Source organism: Corvus moneduloides, chromosome 4 (assembly GCF_009650955.1).
Source record: "Corvus moneduloides isolate bCorMon1 chromosome 4, bCorMon1.pri, whole genome shotgun sequence".
NCBI lineage: Eukaryota > Metazoa > Chordata > Aves > Passeriformes > Corvidae > Corvus > Corvus moneduloides.
The window spans coordinates 24178960-24197291 of record NC_045479.1 but is presented as its reverse complement, the minus strand read 5'-3'; the positions used below and the strand labels follow the sequence as shown (position 1 = coordinate 24197291).

The window sequence follows — 18332 nt, the reverse complement described above, 5'->3', positions numbered from 1 at the left end:
TGCAGGTGAAACTCAGCCTCATAGTGACATCTAGTGAGGAGAGCCCTAGTGGCACCATGCACCCGTGCTAGGAATGGCAGCCTGGCTTCGTCTCCCGCTGGCATTTGTTCCCCGGACTTCAGGAGACACAGGCAGAGCAGGAGATGTGGCCCTGGAAAAGGCCTGCAGGGGTCTTATGTCGCAGCGTTTTGGTGTTTGGTACCCAGCACCTCCAGGGCTGCCCCTGCACCCCAAGAGAGTGAGAGCCCCCCAAGTACACATCAGTGGATTCTCAGTGCTTTCTGAAAGAGTGTTTTCTACCCTGTGCTGAGGATAAATGGATGAAAAGGAAGAGGGAGAGGAGAGGAGAGGAGAGGAGAGGAGAGGAGAGGAGAGGAGAGGAGAGGAGAGGAGAGGAGAGGAGAGGAGAGGAGAGGAGAGGAGAGGAGAACATATAATTTAGAGAGACTCAACTGCTGGGAGTCAAGAATAAATAGTAGAAAGTCAGGTTGTTGAACTGTCACCCTCCCACAGCCTCAGAAATTGCGGATCCTGTTTGGAGAAGCAAAAGCAGTAAAAAGAGACAGCAGTCAAGGAAACAGGGAATAAGACAAGGAAAGACAAAATACAGCTATTAGAGAGATAGAGAGAGAGCAAAGGAAGGAAAGGGGTGAAAAAGGAGAGAAAAAATTACAAAAGCAGAATGCAGGGAGAGGGATCTGGCACTACACTGATGAATGCAGCATGCCAGCCACAGGACAGAATATCTTCCCTTGATCTGGGAAGCCTCACAAGTTATTCTGTGCAGTTATGAGCAATTCTGAAAAAAATCCCAGAAATCAGGAAACCACAGTGTGTATTGCAGCAATAAACATCCAGCCCTTCGAATCTGAAGGGACTGGGGAACAGGAGGGGACATGTTCCACCTTTAGCAACTGAAGCAGGGACATGCATGATGCAGCTTCAGCCATGGGAAGATCGGGCTGTGCCAGCAGAGGACAGAGCAGGCAGGAGCTGCAGCAGCAGCAAGCAATGCTGCCCCAGCTCCCCTGGCTCTGCTCTACACCAAGCAGCACAGACATCCTCTAACAAGGCCTGCCTAAGGCAGCAAAACCCGTGACGGCCTCAGCCCACCTCCTGTCTGTCTCCAAACCCTTAATAATTGATGACAAGCATAACTAGCTAAACTTTGCTGCATTCTGAGCCAGCTCTGGGGCTTGTAAACATTTTAAGTAGCATAGAGGCTGGGAACAAAACACAGATCCTTCCACCTTGTCGTCACTGCTTTGAAAGCAGCCATGCTCAGCAGCCACTGACATTCCTCAATGTCACGTCTATGCAGCATGAGGACACATAAGCTCTCAGCTCTAATGTAACCTCTTCTCTTGTGTATTTCCAAGCTCTTTACATGAGAGATCACTAATTCCACTGTAACTAGGATGAAATACATCCTTCCTGGAAGAAACAGGACTTTATTTCATCAAAGGCCACAATATTTCCAGAAGAGAGAACTACTACTGGTTTTTTTTACAAATCCCTCTAGTTAAAGAATGTTGTACACCAAGCCTTGCCCCAAAATCCTCATTTCAGTTTCTGTCCATTTTCTCTGTATTCAGTGGGGAACTTTTTTGGGGTGAATTTCTCAGATTCTGGCATGGAAGACCTATATTTCTGACTAAAACACAAAAGAAAGCCACAAAGCAGGAAACAAACAAACAATGTAAGGAAGGAATAAAGAGTAAATGGAAAGCCAAAAGTGAAACAAAAGAAGGCCAAGTGTCAACCAGGGAGGTCAGTCTGCAATTTAAAAAGGAAAGATCAATTCTAGAAGCACAAAAGGGAAAAAAAAAAGTTAGGCTGAAGTCCAGAGGCAAGAAAACAAAAAACTAAAGTCAACAGTAACAGTCCAGTGGCTTGAAGCTGATTTTAAAGGAAAACAAAGGTCCTGGTAAACTTGGAGGCTCAGATGCTGATGTAAGTCTCATCAAACCCATCACTAACTAAGTTTCCAAATTAACAAGAGGAGATGCCCCGGAAGAGTCTGTAAAGACTTGCATGAAATAGCTCTAAACTTGTGGAAGTTGTGCTGATCCAGCAGTGCCAGCGACACAAAACCACAAAAATTAACAAGTCGGATCCCCAATAAGCAAGATAGGGCCCTAAATCTCTCAAGTTTTTCAATAGCTCCCACTGTGTACATGTGGCAATAGGTGTTGTTCACAATTTATTCACCTTCCTGCAATGCATTTCAATCAGCCTGAAAATCTATAAAGCAGACTTGGTACTCCCTCCAAACCCTGCCTTTGCCCCTTCCTGTGTCTGCCATCTGTTACACCTGTTCTCCAGCATTTAGCAGTTCCTGGTCCATAGCTCCCCTATATTTTGTTCACTAAGGCCCATACCTGCTCCAAAGGATCTTTATCATCTTTTCCTAGGTTCTTAGAGAAAAAGAAAAGCAACTACAGTAGGATAGGTTTTGGTCTTTTAAACTGAGGGAAACAGTGGCAGTGAGGTCTGCCACTTTCTCCCAGAGCCAATGCTGCAGGAATGAAGGAGGCGGGAAGGGCAGGAGGAAGACCCAGAAACCATGTCCATGGCCCACAGAAGGAACAGGGAAAAGTCAATCACTCTGAGCTCTGGGATCCTTCTACTCCTTCATCCTTTTGAGATTTAAGGTTAGTGGTGGGAAACACACAGAAATCATTCCCCTCCAGCTGCAGAGATGTTTTGCCTGCTCCACTCTAGGAGGTGCGCAAGACCAGCAGATGCTCTTCTGAAGAGAATTTTCCCTTCCGGGAAAAATAGAAAGTATGAGGGCACTGAACTTTCAGGCATTTTTGTGAGTCTGGATGCCAAAACCCATTTTTCTCTCCACAAAAACCTTGTGACACCAACTCTGTATTATATGCAAATTATTACTAGCAAAGTGCTTTCTTCTGGTATTCTAAGCCCTGAAGAAGGACAGGTTTGGGGTTTTTTTCTAAATTTATGTTCTTAAAAATACTTCCTCTATCTACAAAGTGGGCTCTTAGAGCACCAGCAGAGCTACTGATGCTTGTTCTCTTCCCATTTGGAGCAAAAGAAAACAAACATAGAGGAAAAAGATGTTGAGAGTTGCTTAATCCTTGTGCTGCCTTATTTCCTCTGTATAGGATGTCTCATTCAGGGGCAGAGTTCATTTCTTACTACTGCATCTTGTACAGTGGGAAGCTGATTTAATCTTAACCTGCTCCAACATTATCCACAGAACCTGTGCAAGGCAGAGCCAGATTCTTGGTGACCTGGAACAGGTCACTGAAAAGTGAATGGAAGAGGTAGATGTCTGCACGGGATTAAAAAAAAAAAAAGAAAAAAAAAACAGAATAAAAGACTTTCTGTCAGTCTAAAATAACTAGATACTTATCCATGCAAGTGTATGAATCAAAGCATTGCCCAGTCCTTGTTTAAATTCAGTAGGCTGGAAAGTTAAATTGCTTTTCAAAGGCATGTCACACTGTTAAAGGACAAAGGTTCCTATGCACTTGAGGTATGGGGCAGGCAGTGATCCATGGCTCTTTGCAGGAACAGTGACCACAGCACAAACTGCTTCAAGTTGGCAAACACAGCAAAATATTAATGACAGCAGCATCGGGTATTGCTGTTCAAGAGAAAATACAGAATATGGGAAGTGGTAAAACTGGACAGCTGCCTAAAGCAAAGCACATTCCATAATCCATGTGTGAGGAAACATGAAGAGGTGAAAATCTGCTACAAATCAGCTTGAAAATCAGTCTGATTCATTTTGGAAGAGACAATACAGCTATATGTGTCCATGTGGACCGTACCAAGTGTTCAGACATCAGGATCCCATTTCCCAAAATCATAAAACTGGGTCTTTTTTAAAAAATCCCTAAACTAAATAAATGCTTGTGATTGTTATATTTTATTTCTAATGCTGCCCTTAGCTTCTGTTTTCTCACATCCTTCACAACATTCCTTCAGACTGAGGCTCTTACATAACCCCCTGAATCCAAAAGCTGGAACATAAAGTAAGAGCAAACAGACAGCTATTACGAACTGCCACAGACAGCAGTATGATTAGACATGAATATCAGTTACGTCTTTGCTAGCATGTAGTACAGAATAATAAGGTGGAACAAGCTAAATCAGATGTCTTCCAAAGCTGAGAATAATAGGGAAAAGAACAGTTGCTCCAAGATGAACCAGGATTCTTATCCACATATTCAAGCAGGAAAAATTACCATTTTTCAATGCCATAAGAAAGCAAGCAGAAAGTGAACTGATAATATTCGCATATGGAAGTTGCTTAAAACTCCAACTGATCTGTAGGCTGGGTTATTAGTACTTGAAAAGCCAGCTACCCACTGAGGCATGAGACTTAAAGAAAGCTATAAAACACAAACATTAGCATCAGAAAGCTTTCGAAGACAGCTTAAATCTCAGAAAGAAAGGCATTCTCAATCTGGAATGCAGCACCTGTGGCTTTTGCCGTCCAAACTCAGATTATTCAGGCTCTAAGACAGTGATTTATTTGGGTGTTACACATTTAAATGAAGACCATTTGGCATTCATTTGGTCCCCAAAGTGCTTCAAAGAGCTAACCGAACTGACTTTTGAGGGATTGCAAAGTGATGAAATTTTAATTTTAGTCATCTTGGATGAAATTTTAATTTGAATAGAGGCCTTAAAACAGTATAATGAAATACTAATTTTTTTTTTTTTTTTTTTTACTGATATAGACAAAGTCTTATAACATTAAGTTTTTAATAGTACATACTAGTCTGGAAAAAGCTATTTGTAGGGTCTGCTCAACTGCTTTCAACAGTGACTGAGTAAAAGAAAGGCATAGTTAAATGTATGTATCGTGATGACATGAGGAGCCATGGAAGCTCCTGCAAAGAGAAATACAGCATTTAATATGCTGTGCTCAGCATAAAGCAGATTTACCAGAAACAGGTAGTTGACTTAATCTAAGGTCAGCAGAGGATATTTTACAGTTTACGACATGGAGAAGAGATTATGTGATCCAAATGCCTACATTCCACAGCTATAGTAGAAGTAACATGTACTATACAGGCAAAATCCAGTTCACATTAAGAGATGATTGTACATCCCTAACACAAACCAACAAAATTATCTTGTTTAGCCATGTGGGGAAAAGTTGTGAGCATAATTCTCTACTAAGGTCAAAGAGCAAAGGAAGGCTCTGCACCTCTGTCTGCAGGAGTGTGACAGGTGTTGGTTGTACCAGAGCCACCCAGCAGAGAGAGGGCAGATGCCGTAATCACCATGTCTGGTAAGTCCAAGCACAGCTGCAGTCAGAACAGAGTCAGGAGAAACAGCAACAATCGTGCCCTGAGAAAAGCTGCCAGATCCTGTTAAAAGGAGACCAAGAAATGTAATGTATTAATAATAGGTACGTGATTTCACAAAGTGTTAAAAACCCCACAGCCTACGTTAAACCATGGTCTTTGCCAACAGATCTAAACCTGGGGAATGGTCAAACCACAATGTGTGCATCCATTTAACTTCTTGGTGAACTAACCAGTTTCAAGAGCCTGACCAGACTCTGAGGTAGGAGACAATGCAGTTAAAGAAAGCGCCTTGCCTTCTTTCTTCAGCAAAGTGACCCCTGTGTGCTCATTAAATTTTATTCTGCAGGTAATTGCTGACTAAAATCTGTGCCCAGCCTTGCTGGTCGAAGGAGGAGTTGCCTGTATTATGGTTCCTTGCTACTAAAGGTATTTAATAAGAAGGGAGTCAGATTTTCTGAGAGACCTACACAGCTGAGAGCATTATTAATTGGCACAAGAGCAATGGAAATGAGATGGTATTGGTAATGGTTTACTTTTGAGGTAGAAAAGGGGATATGTTTTCCACGAACAGGATAATAAATCAATGCAGCTTCTATCACACTAATTTGTTAAACATCTTTTGCAGTGTTGGTAACAAAGATGTTATTGCATCAGATGCCTGCATAAGGCATTTATGAGGTTTCACCCTTCTGACACAAAGCATGCGTAACAATGTATAGGTGATCCTAATAAATGATACAAACGTTGTGTTTAATCAGTAGAATAAGCTATCTTGAATATACTATGCAATATGAAACCATGAACAACTTACACAGAACCTGTAAGTTGTATTTTAGAGGCTAAAAGAGAGTGTTTGACTGATGAAGTATTTTTGAAAATACCTTCCCCATGGCATTGGCAGCTATCATTTATCTCACTCTGTCCAAGATGAAGATAATCTGGGTATACAAGCAGTAACAACTTTTCTGCTGACTATAACATTCTCTATTGTTTTCTTCAATTTCAGCAATAAGATGATAAATTCAGTTTCTTCACAAAGCTACAATAACCTCCTTGTAATTTTGTGAGCTTTCACACAACTGGAAGGACAAATCTGGCAGGGAGTGAAAGCTGACCAGGTTCAATTTTCCACCACCTATGAACAGAAAACAAGAAAATGGAGAAGTGTTACATACCTAGTGACTGTCCCTCCAAATCAATAAAAAATATATAGCTCATTAAAGGGAAAACTAAGAGTGAGAAGTGACATGCTGAACAAGCAGTAAATAGTTAATGTTCCCCAGCTCTGAAGCCAGGAATAGGCACCACACAAGTCCTGTCCAGAAAAATGTATTAGCACCATCAGCAGAAACTGACGCAGGATGCCAGTATCCATCCAGGGCGGGATTCAGAAGAGAAGGAACAATAAAAGACAGGCATTGAGGTGACATCTGCAGGGGCTGGAGAACAATTTCCAGAGAATGACTGTCTTTTAATAAACCGAGGTTTAACTGTTATCAGTCTCTGTTACAGATCATTACTATGAGAAACAATGAGAGCCATTTGTATCCCTTTCTCCCTGCAGGACATGTCTGAGGGAGAATAAACCTCTTTCCTCCTCCGGTGTCAGCTTGTTACTGGCAGCACTGGCTATAATTGAATAAGCTTTATTCAAATGATAGCTAAATTTAGCAGATATTAGCATGAAGTCTCTAGAGGGGTGAAAACTGGAGAAGAAAGCTTTAAACAAATAGACTAAAGTAACCCTGAAAAATAGATGCAATTTATGGCAGAGACAACCTCTCTGCCTGAGGAGTCTAGCACAGTTAAATCCGGATTTTGGGGCCTTACTGAGACAAAACATGACACCATCCCCTTTCCTCCTGGCCTCCTGTGATGACCCCTGTGATGGCAGGACCCATTGTGTTGTCCACAAAATCAGATTCATTACCCAGTGTGCAACAAGCCAATAATTACACACTTTGAGAGACTTTGATTATTTATTTCAGAGTTGCGTGAGCCCGGGAGCTCGGTGACATTCCACAAACCAAGCACACCCACTGGACTTCCCACACCATCATTTAGAGGCAGAAGTTCAGGGTTTGTAACTTTCCCATTACAGCCCCTGTGTCGTGGTGAGTTAGTAAGAGTAATTACAGAACGCCAGCTAACATCTCTGTAGGTTCAAGCGAAGGGCCTTCACCTGGGCAGGAATCTTTTTGACCTTTAAGCACGACTTTTAGTATTATAGACAACATACACGGACCTTGAGTATTTTGCCAAGTTAGCAGCGTACACATAGTGATGTCTATATAACTTAGGTCAAAGTAAGGAAGTGCTTATATAGTTTGGGTTATAAGATATCTATGTAACCTAATATCAGTATAACTTAAATCATGACTTTTTATCAAGAAAAACCTGAAGAATATCAATATAACCTGAAGCATAGCCTTCTATACTTACATAGCCTGAATCACAACTTTTACTTATGTAGCCTGAATCATAACTTCTATACCTATATAACCTGATGCTTATATAACCTGAATCATAACTTTTGGTACCCAAATAATCTGATATGAATAACTTTTTATACAATGCAATGGCTAGTATATAGTTAACTAGTTGTTTATGTGCAGAATAGAGAAAAAGAAAACAAACAAACAAAAACTTACCAGGTGCATAGTTTTAGAGATAGATAAGTGTAGTACTAATGAGAAATTGGCAAGCCAAAGCCAATTAGCCACAAAACAAAGAATTTAGGCCAGTTAAGACCAGATGGACTGAAGAGCACCGTAACTACGCATGCCCCAAAGTTGAAAAGTACAAATGCGAAGAAGACTTTAAAAGCCTTCATCAAAAACTCCCGAAGACCCCCGAATTGGGGAAGTGCATGCGCAGTGCAAAGAATTATCTAATAACCATGGGATCATGCTATGTAAATTAGTTCCTGTGTGTATGTGATGATGCTGTTATGACATAGCAACATTAAAGCAAAATTTACTGTATAAATATACCACCACACTTGACAAAGGCGGGTGAGTTAGGAGGAAAAATCCCCCTCACCACCAGCGCTGCAATAAACAAATACCTGCTCTATAGACATCGGTCTATGGGGATTTATTTCTAGCCTATCTTTCGGGCATCAATAGATACACATCAACATCTTGATTTTATACAACCTTAAAGGTTGTTAGTTCCAGGATATCCTTGAGTAAGGGATACTAACTGCTATCTGATCTACTGACACAGAACATCTGGACTTACTGCCTCCTTAAAGCTTGTTAGTTCCTGGATGTCCTTGACTAAGGGATGCTGGGTGCTGCCTGTTCCACTAATTAAATCTTCATTCTTGTTGATTAGCATTGAAAGTATTCAAAGACCTTGCATCAAAGAACACCCTGACTTCAAATAATCTTGATATTCACATAATCTAGCCCCAACCCCTGCCAAGTCAGGGTCACTTAGAGCAGGTGACACCGGAACATGTCCAGATGATTTTTAATGCCTCCAGAGACAGAGACTCCACGACCTCCCTGGGCAGCCTGCTCTGCCGCCTTAAACGCGGAGAAGTTCTGCCTCGCTTTGAGGCGAACATTCGTATGTTCTAGCTGACGGCCACTGCTCCGTGTCCTGTCGCTGGGCGCCACCGACAGGAGTCTGTCCGTCCGTGCTTACGGAGCCGGCGGTGCCGGCGCAGCCGCCCCTCACAGGCGCTGGGGCGGGGCCGGGCCCGCCGGGCCGCGCGGGGCGCTGTGGGGGCGGCCGGGAGCGGGCGCGGCGCGGTCATGTCGGCAGCGCTGCTGCGCCGCGGCCTGGAGCTGCTGGAGCCGCCGGGTGAGCCCGCGGGGCCGGGGCTGGGCGGGCGGGCGCAGGGTGGCTCCCCGGTACGGCTGCAGTGACTCCGTTCCTCTTCCCGCTGCAGCTCGAGCAAAGGCGCCGCCGGGACTCCAGCGAGGCCGGGCCGGCCCCAGGGCGGCGGGCGCGGCGAGGCGGAGGAAGAGGGCACCGGAGCCCGGCAGGAACAAGGCCACGGTTAAGGGCAGAGTCGTGAAGTCGGCGATAGGTGAGTCCCGACCCCTCCACAACCCTCGCACCGGGCACCCTTGTGGTGTCCCGCAGCCACGCTGCCGGTCGCTGTATCCATCCTATCCCATTCTCCTGCATTCCCTCTTGGTGTCGCTCACTTTAAACGCAGCCTCATTTGTGGGCGTACCCCTATCCCTGAGCTGTAGCGGTGTCTTTCTCCCGGGGCTTTGCTGATCCTCCTGTGTCTCTCCTTGTGAGCTGCCTGGATGAGCAGGTGATGAGTTTTGTCCCTTTCTTCTTTGCCCCAGAGGAGTACCATAAGAAGAAGCCTGTGAATCACTTGAGAGAAAACCTGCAGTACATGTTGAAGGGACGGGTTGTTGCAGACAAAGCCGTCACAGAACAAGTAAGACTGTAATTTCTGGCGGGGGGGGGGGTCTGTTTCTACTGAGGAACACAGGTGAATGAATGGGAATCATCCCTGGATCTTCCAAATTTATACCTTGCACAAGAGAGTCAAGATTCTGTCTACAAATGGCCTTGAGGAATTCCTGTGTGCACTGGAAAAACAACTTACTAAGCTTTAAACTGTTGTTGATATGTTGCCCCCAATGATGTTCTCTGATACTAGGCAAAAATCACAGAATCATAGAATGGTTTGGGTGGGAAGGGACCTTAAAAGATCATCCAGTTCCAACCACCTTGCCATAGGCAGGGATGCCACACACTACATCATGTTCCTCAAATATCCTGGCAGCTGTTGGCTTTTCTTAATTACCAAAGATATTTTGTAGTTTCAGCTGGCAGAGGAGCCCTGGTTCAGACCTCGTCCTTACTCTGTCGATCAAACTGGCCTTCTCTGTAGCTGGAGGCTGATTAACAAGGAACCAGATGTGCTGCTGGCTCATGTAATAGGAATTACTTAGCCTCTTAAATGGTGTTTCTCATAACTTGAGAATTTCTTGAGTGGTCTTCCCTAAAAGGTAGTCTCATGCCAGGATTTGAAGAGAGGAATAGCTGACAGTGCTAGAACCTTGGGCTGTTAATATGAGATACAGGCTGTTAACATACATAAATAAATGAAAGTGGTTTAGGCCAGTGTTTCTCAGGCTGGTGATTGTACCAGGAGGTGACAGTGTATTAGAAAATGCTGAGGGAATTCCACAAACTCGTTGGGTTTTTGGGTTGTGTCATGGGGAGAGGGGGTAAAAAGAAGGCCATAGTTTCAGAAAGTTCTGAATTGAAATCAATGTTTTTATCTCTGTGACAATTATTAGAAAGTAGTTTTCATATTTGACTCCAAATAACAAGTTGGTATCTGCTGTTGTCCCAGTGACCTGCTTTGGTTAACATCAGTGGTTTGCCTCTCACTTTTCTTTGGAGGCACTCTGGAAAATAGCAGGGTTCTTGTAGAACAGCAGGGATGCTGCAGGTGAGCTTGAGAATCCCTGTTTTGTGGTTTGGTCTGGATAACAATGACTGTTGTTTTTTTCCATCTTTGTATTGTCTGAAGGTTCTTGCTCAGAACAGAGGTAGGAAGTCCAAGGATCAGCCTCCAGAGAAGACAGAAAAGAAGAAGCCCGAAGGCACTGTGTTTACCGAGGAAGATTTCCGTAAATTTGAGAGGGAATACTTTGGGATACCATAAACATCCTGACGGGGGTTCTTGCAGCTCCAGCCTTTTTGCAGCTTCTCCAGCCTGGCACGCAGGCCTGGGCATTTCCTCAGTGTGTTTGAGATGGCACATGGGGATGTGCCTCTGCCAGCAAGTACCTCCGTGTTGGACTTGCAGAACAGCTCTGGTCTGGGCAGAGCTTGTTGCTGGGCAGCTAAAGCCACAGAGGCGCTCTTGGCTCTGAGCTGTGTTGTCCTTATAATTATCTTCCTGCAGCCAGCATGTCTTGCATTCTTGATGTAGAAGGGTGGACTAAGCCAAATAAAAATCTTTTTCCCCTTCCTCAGGATATAAGGCTCCCGCTACCTGTGTTATTTGGCAGGGAGCATTGAAAGTACTGTATCTGAATGGAGAAATGTTTTGGACCAGCATTAGTAAATCTCTGGAAGGGAAGGATGCTTTGAAAGACTGTTAAACTTGAGTAACCCTGCAGTTTGGGTTCTTATTACAGCCCCTGTCAGGTCTGTCAGTCACTGCAAAAACTTTTTATATGTCATTTGATTAAATAATTGTTGCAGATGCTGTCTCTCTTTGCCTTTGTAGTAGTGATTATTATGGCAGGTGATGAAGACGAACCGTGTCACTGCTGTGATCCAAGCATTCCTCTCTTTAGGATGACTCAGTTGTGTGAATGGCCTCTCTGATTCATGTTGACACATATATTTAATCATCTCTCTGACATGCTTAGGCCTTCAAAGAGTGCAGGTTGGAATGGAGATGACTCCTCCATTTTGGCTACTCACAGTCTTCCCTCTCTGCAAGGAAGAGCTCTCACATGGAGAAAGTTGTCCTTTGGATGTTTATAGCAGAGTGTCCCACCGAGATTTAGCCATGCCAGGAGTGCACCACTGCTGAGTGTTGCCAGGTCCTGTAGCCAGGAGGGCTTGTGTTAGTCTCAGCATCAAATTAAAATCTGAGCCTGAGCTTGTGGTGCTGGGTTGAAGGGAGGTTGTTTTCTCTCAAAGTTCCCGGCTGTAACAAAGAGAAGGCCCAGCAGGTGGGAGTGTTGTTCCAGAAACTTCCTCACTAAACCACTCTGAATGTGCTTCTGGGGAGCTTCTGGCACTGCTTTTTCCTGTGCCTTACCTAAGAAGATGGGAAATGTGTTCCCTTGGGAAAAAAACAGCTAAGGAGAAGGACTAATTCCAAGCTTTGGTTGGGCTCAGGAGGTGATTACAAGGGGCTCGTCTGACCTGAGCAGCAGCTGCTTGATGCCAGCACAGGCAGGAATTCACTTATCCCTTCCCTGCCCTCTGATTACAGTTCCTGGTGCTGTCCTCTTAAGCCTGTGCCTCCTCTGTTGAGTTCTTTTTCCTCTTGTCTGCATGGGAGGAAAGGTTACTTGAATGTATGAGTTCCAGACAGGGGAAATAGTGAGCATACTGAAGTGTGTGTGCTGGAAATTGGGTAATAGCACGTGGGAGGGTATTTCTTGTAATAGGATCAAGTTCAATGATCTGCAGCCAAAAGTGGTAAATATAGAACAGTTCAAAGAACAGTTCAAAGAACAGTTCCCCTTTTTTTAGTTTTTTCTTGCTTCCAAAAAAAAAAAAACAACCCACAAAAAAAACCACAAAACAAACCTTTTTAAAAGAATGGAAGCACTATTGTTGGAAAAAATAGTTGAGCAAAATGTGTATTCAGCGCGTCTCCCTAAAACTTCTGCTCTGTGTGCCTGCTGCAGTGCATGTAAGCTGGCCTAACACAAGCAACTCTGTGTGGAGCTGTCATGAGGATAATTAACTGTGTGAAAAAGATGGCTGTGCCACAACTTGGCAGAAAGAAATAGATTTCTGGGGCGTTATTTTGTTTTAAGCCTTCATCTTCAGTATTTGGCATTTCCTATGACCCTACGGAGATCCCTCATGTCCTCTCCTGCTCCTCCTCTACCCATTCCTCCTACGTACCCTTGTTTCTGTGGTTGTTCAGCCCCTGGGCCCTTCTCCCGCAGGCTGAGGGAAGCAAAACCTTCCTTTCTTGCTCCAGAAAAGGGCAGGAGGGTAATGTGGTTCACTCTCTTTGTACAAAACGCAGCCTGTTTGTTTGCAAATGTAAGCAAACAGGAAAGCTCTTCTTTCAAAGTTAATGAGGAACTTTAAAGTGGGGCTCAGAGCAGTTCTCCACAAGGATAATAAAACCCAGATCAGAGGAGTTTCAAAGTTGGGTGGCAGCTCTCATTACTGGCTGGAAAGACTATTAGAGCCAACACTAGTATCAACATACTTCTTGAGGCATTATGTTGTCAAGGAGGGTAAAGCTTCCTGACAGACTGAATTTTGCCATTTGAAACTGAACTTGATTGTACGGTCAACAGTATCCTTAAATAAATTCAACTTTATTTTGTGGGAGGAAGGAAAAAGAAGCAGAAGTGGATGGTGGCTCTAGAGATACCATCTGCAAGGGCAAAGATCTAACACATTCCAGCCTTGGCTTTCCCCCTGTCTGGCAGAGTAGGAGCTCCTAGGAAAGAAGAGCAATGCCACCTGAGTAGTGGGTAGGTAAGGACAGGTGTTGCCCCCTGAGGGGAATATCTTCAAATGAGAGGGCAGAACAGGTATCAACCTGTTGTATGTGCCTGGTGTTAAGCTAAAGCCAGGCACCTTCTCATACTCCCAGCTGTCTGTCTAGCCATGCCCAGAGCATGCCGGCTCCTTGGCGTGGTGGAACCCCAGGAGGTAGCTGCCTTGGAGCAATCTGCCCCCTCCCTGTAAGTGTTCAAGGCCAGGCAGGAGGGGGCTTCAAGTAACCTGCTCTAGAGGAAGGTGTCCCTGGCAGGGGGATTGGAATAAGATGATCTTTAAGGTCCCTTCCAACCCAAACCACACTATGACTCCGTGATCTCTGTTCTTTGCAGCCAGACTTCTCTGCCCAATGGAATAGACAAGAAGGGGTTAGGGAAGCAGCAGCTGCCATAGCTGCTTTTCCTAGTTGGCCTCCAACCTGTTTCCCATGCTGGAAGCTGACAGCTGCAGCCCACAACAACCTTTGGACCTGCTGGACAGCATTTCTTCCCTGCGCATCTGCGAGCGGCGGCGCAGGGACGTGTCCTAGTGCTGCTGGGCCAGCGCCGCGTGCTCGCTGAGCTCATCAGGCTGCTGGCTCCCTTCCCAGCTCTGCGACACCAGCTGAGCATCCTGCAGCAGAAAATAGAGGTAGCTGAGCTAGGGAATGGTGAGGGTGCCATCCTACAGGGCATCTCCACCCACACGCAGCAGGGAGTCAGAATGGGCGGCAGCAGCGGCAGCTTTCATATGAATGCAAATAAAAGCTCTGGAGTGTTATTAGTGTGGTAGAACCTTTCCAGGGAAACTGTTTAGAATAGTTCCCAGATGCTCAGCCTTGAGCTAGCTTAGTGTGAATAAGATTCATCAAGCGTCTTAATGGCCTTTTGCTTCCTTGTTATGTGAATGGAAAGCAAATAAAAGGAAATTTGTTCCAGTGGGTACAAGCTAATGTAAGCCCATACAGCCTCTGCTGTACCAGGAAGCCTCCACATCCTTACCACAGAAAGCAACAACAGCTACTAACAGCACTATGTGTGTACTGGGGGGGGAGGACTGCAAACGTAAACCAAGAAAACATGTTTGTTCAGGACACCAACTTTTTGCCTCTGAAATGACATAGCAGTAACAAACCTGGATGCCAACGAATTTGTTCAGGTAAATGAGATTGAAAACACTGAAAAGGCTATAGGGGAAAATCAAGGGGTGGGGAAGAGTCCTAAAAACCTTAGCCAATCTTACCATCTGAGGTTTTTTTCATGACGGCCTTACATTTCAGTCTTGATGATGATCAACACAGCATCAGCACTTACAGGCTCCTGAACACCTCAGGAAGGGGAGTGGTTTTTGTAAAAAGGGGGCACAGCAGCAGGGCCCTGAATAACTCAGAAAAGTTACAGCAAAAGGAAGTTTCTCATTTTGAGACATAAAGACCCATCAATTCGAGCTGAAATGAGGAGTGTGAAAGAAGGCAGGTTGCCTGCTGTCTGCTTACAGCTCAAAACGTGGAACTCCAGCCAAGGCAGGCTGAAGGGCTGGTAGGTTGGAGTAGGATTAAAGGTTTGCATGTCTATCTGTAGTTATTTTAAATAGGATTAACAGAGCCAGCCACTAACTGGTGGGGGCAGGGGACATAAAAATCATGAAGGTTGCTCTGCAGCTGTCTACAGGGTTAGATGCACCTTTTTCTGAAGGAATAAGCTGTTGGCAGGGCTAAGCAGTACTGTAGCCAAGCTGGTCTGTCCTGAGCTGCACTGTTTGCATGCCAGCAAGATCATTTATCTCCTTTAATGGGAGGCAAAGACCAGGGCTCTTTCTCCACCTTCCTGCACACTGCAATGGAGATGTAGAGGAGTTTCAGCACTGGGAGATTCTCTGCCCTATATAAATTAAGCTGATGCATCTGCTGTGCCTGGAACTTGCTCCTGCCATTCCTTAAAAGGGTGTGTGCGTGCAAAAAAGAGGAAGAGAGCAGCTGAAGGAGAAATGAGAGGCGGCTGGCCATCACTTGGAGGACATGCACCTCTGTAATAGGGAAATTGGAGCTTGTGGGTGCAGCCAGCTTCCTTCATTCAGTGACTTCATTCACTTATGACACTGCATGAGTGCACCGAAAATAATGCAAAGGCAGCATACCTGGGATACTTGAGCAGCCAAAACAGTATTGCCTAGGTCAGGGGACTGAATTCCTCTGTTAATTCTCAGGGCTTGAAGCATTTCAATGGGAAAGTCAGCAAAGGCAAACACTTCTGGCCCAGCAAGGGATGCTCATGGTAAGACCCAGAGATGTCCCTTGCACTGGAAATGAAGTGTAACAGGATTTTATGTGCAGGACTGCATGGCAAGACTGTGAATACAGCAGGACAGAGGAAGGTAGGATATCCCCAGAAGCTACTTGGACCATACTGAGAAAAAATTAGTATGCCCAAGATGGAAATTATGCCTACAGAAGGACAATAGAGAACCTGTTTTTTTCTGAAGGCCTATGTCTATGGGAAGATAAAGAAAACTGGTATTCTTCTGGCCAAAAATGTATAGATTTCCCACCCCCCAAAAAAGGCTATGAATGGACTACCACTGTGTGAAACTGTTTCCATCAGAATCAGCCACATTCTCTTTCTATAGTCCAGCTCGGGAGCACTGGAGGAGCATTCATCTCCCAAAGGACAGCCTGTCCTTGCAGCTATTTCTGGGCTTTCTGCCAGGGCAAAAGCTATTTGAAAGATTTTATCATCATTCTTTCTTCATTCCCCAACACTGCAGCTGTGGATTTATTTTTGTAAGCATGCTGCAAAGGTGCATCTGATTCTCCACACAGGCATGTGAAGAAGTTGTCAGCAGTGATGGTTTCCCCTTTTCATTTTGAAAGAGAAGGGCATGCACCTGGGTCTCTCTAAAGGCAGGGTGAAGAGGAAGGGAGTCATAAATATTGTGGTAACAGCAGAAACAAGCTTGTGAGAAGAGGCTTTGCAAGCAGTGAACTGCAAGAGGTTGTTTGGTTATGTGGGGGAACATTGGACTCCTATTTACCACGAAGCACAAAATTGGCTGAGGGATAGGAGCCTGAGGGTCACGCATACTGTGTGTGTGAAGTCTACTTCACTGCCCTTAATTCAGAGGAGAAATAACTGAGGCAGAAATCCCATCAGCCGTGCCAACTTCAGATTTAAATAGCTGTTATCTAATGCAGATTGGGGGAATTCTGCTGTTTCCAAGGTTGTAGAAGAACTAGGCTCCTCTGGCGGTAGGTAAAGCCTGCATTTCATGCACTACAATCTAATTCTGGACATGGTATCATGCTCTATGCAAGCTGCAAGGATTCAGTGGAAGCACATTTGTTCTGTGAGGCTGTGAGAAAAAGGAGAGAGCTCCTGCAGTTTGCAAAATGTAAAATCAGTTACTAGGCAGGAGGCTATCAGACTTTTTACCCTTGTAGGCTGGAGTTTGTGACGGCGTCCTGGGTGCTCCTTGGCTCCTGCTGCAGGCTGGACAAGCTGCTGGACTGCAGAGTGGTGTGATGCTTGCTGTGCCTAACTGAAGCCTGGAGGAAAAGTCTAGATAAAAAATGCAGAGGAAGAGTCAGCCCTGATCTCCAGCCCCTGTATAATCTTAACTAAGTTACTAAGTATGGAAACACGGCGTCATTTCAGCAGGCGTTGCATGAGATTGCCATATGGGCTGCCTCTGCAAAGCCACAAGCTCGGAGCCTCGGCAAGCAGTGAGTGCTGACTGCTCTTTAAGGGCAGGTTTCTGATTCTCCTACAAGGTGTTCTGTAAAGCACACACACGGCTGCAGAGAGCAAAGCGGCATGGATGCGTCACGCATTCCTTCTCGCCTGCTCCAGCTCTGATCTTCCTTCCCTGGAGTGAGTGTAATTTGGTAAATTGGACCTGCATACTCTCTGCAGGGTTGTAGGAACCAGAATCATGTACTTACTGGCCAGCTCAGACACTGCCTCATCTGCCTGCAGAGCATGGACACGAAGAAAAATTTGTTTTAGCCATGAGTGGCTCACAGACAACCCTGCCATGGGGTGGGGAAGGGATAAATGTGCTGACAATGTTTCCAGGCTTTGGGAGAACTGAGTAAGGGCAGCAAAACACACGTGCTGCTTGCTCCCTCAGCCCTAGCTACTGCCAGGTGTAAGCAGAAATTGCTAAGGCTCTAAGGGAAGAGGAGGTGGTTGCCCTGTGATGGGAAAGGGGGATCGGTATGAGGAGGAGTGGAGGGTTTTCTGCTGCACAAGGAAGCCACCAGCTCATAGACTCATAGCAGTTACTATGTTTTCTGTGGCTCAACTGAGACCAAGCACAATGTCACCTCAAGTGTAGATTTGACCAAAATCTTGGGGCTTTTCTCCAATTATCCCCATCCCCAACCTGGCTGGTGCAGCTGATTTGAAGGAAACCTAGTACATTGGTCTGCCTCCTAAACCACAAGAGAGTCCCTTGTCCCTGCTTGCTGCCTCCAGTTTGCAGTGCATCCCATTCACACAGTACATGGTCACCAGCACCCTTACCCAGGAGATTTGAGACTACTCACACCCCTTGTCTCATGAAACCAAGGGGAAGGCCTTAGTTATCCACCCCACTCTCAGTGTGGCATGAGCCCTAACTCCGGACAAGGAGCCTTCTTGCTGTAATTTAAATGGCATTCAGCCACCCAGGCACAGCTGTAGGCACAGACAGGTGCCACTGAGGGCCTGGCCAACCCAGCCCTCCATGGCAGCAATCGGCTCCTGCTGCCAACAGCCACCTGTGCCATCCATCCACTGGAGTAGCCTTCACACACCAGGGCACCCCACACAGCTGTTATCCCACGTCAGGTAATGGCTTGGGCAAGGAGCAAGGATGGAG

General features: G+C 45.3%; 1 protein-coding gene and 1 long non-coding RNA gene across 3 annotated transcripts; one reads left to right on the top strand and one right to left on the bottom strand.

Moving 5' to 3' along the window:
* Positions 1–5807: 5807 nt before the first annotated feature.
* On the bottom strand, positions 5808–17067 carry LOC116443313. 2 transcript variants are annotated; one of them, XR_004239813.1, is made up of 2 exons: positions 16904–17067; positions 5808–6429 (listed from the first exon to the last, which is right to left on the bottom strand). It is a non-coding gene; the product is annotated as an uncharacterized LOC116443313 (long non-coding RNA). The 2 variants fall into 2 exon arrangements; XR_004239812.1 differs by lacking the exon at positions 5808–6429 and adding an exon at positions 10923–11946.
* RPS19BP1 (ribosomal protein S19 binding protein 1) lies at positions 9019–11493 on the top strand. The gene is made up of 4 exons (XM_032107408.1): positions 9019–9107; positions 9196–9336; positions 9608–9705; positions 10813–11493. The coding sequence occupies exons 1-4, from the start codon at positions 9059–9061 to the stop codon at positions 10945–10947; spliced, it is 423 nt and encodes a 140-aa protein (XP_031963299.1). The 5' UTR covers positions 9019–9058; the 3' UTR covers positions 10948–11493.
* Positions 17068–18332: the final 1265 nt, after the last annotated feature.

Coding starts and splice junctions, on each gene's coding strand:
- RPS19BP1 (XM_032107408.1), top strand. CDS start 9,059: ATGTCGGCAGCGCTGCTGCGCCGCGGCCTGGAGCTGCTGGAGCCGCCG. Junction 9,108..9,195: donor GGAGCTGCTGGAGCCGCCGG/GTGAGCCCGCGG, acceptor TTCCCGCTGCAG/CTCGAGCAAAGGCGCCGCCG. Junction 9,337..9,607: donor AGTCGTGAAGTCGGCGATAG/GTGAGTCCCGAC, acceptor TCTTTGCCCCAG/AGGAGTACCATAAGAAGAAG.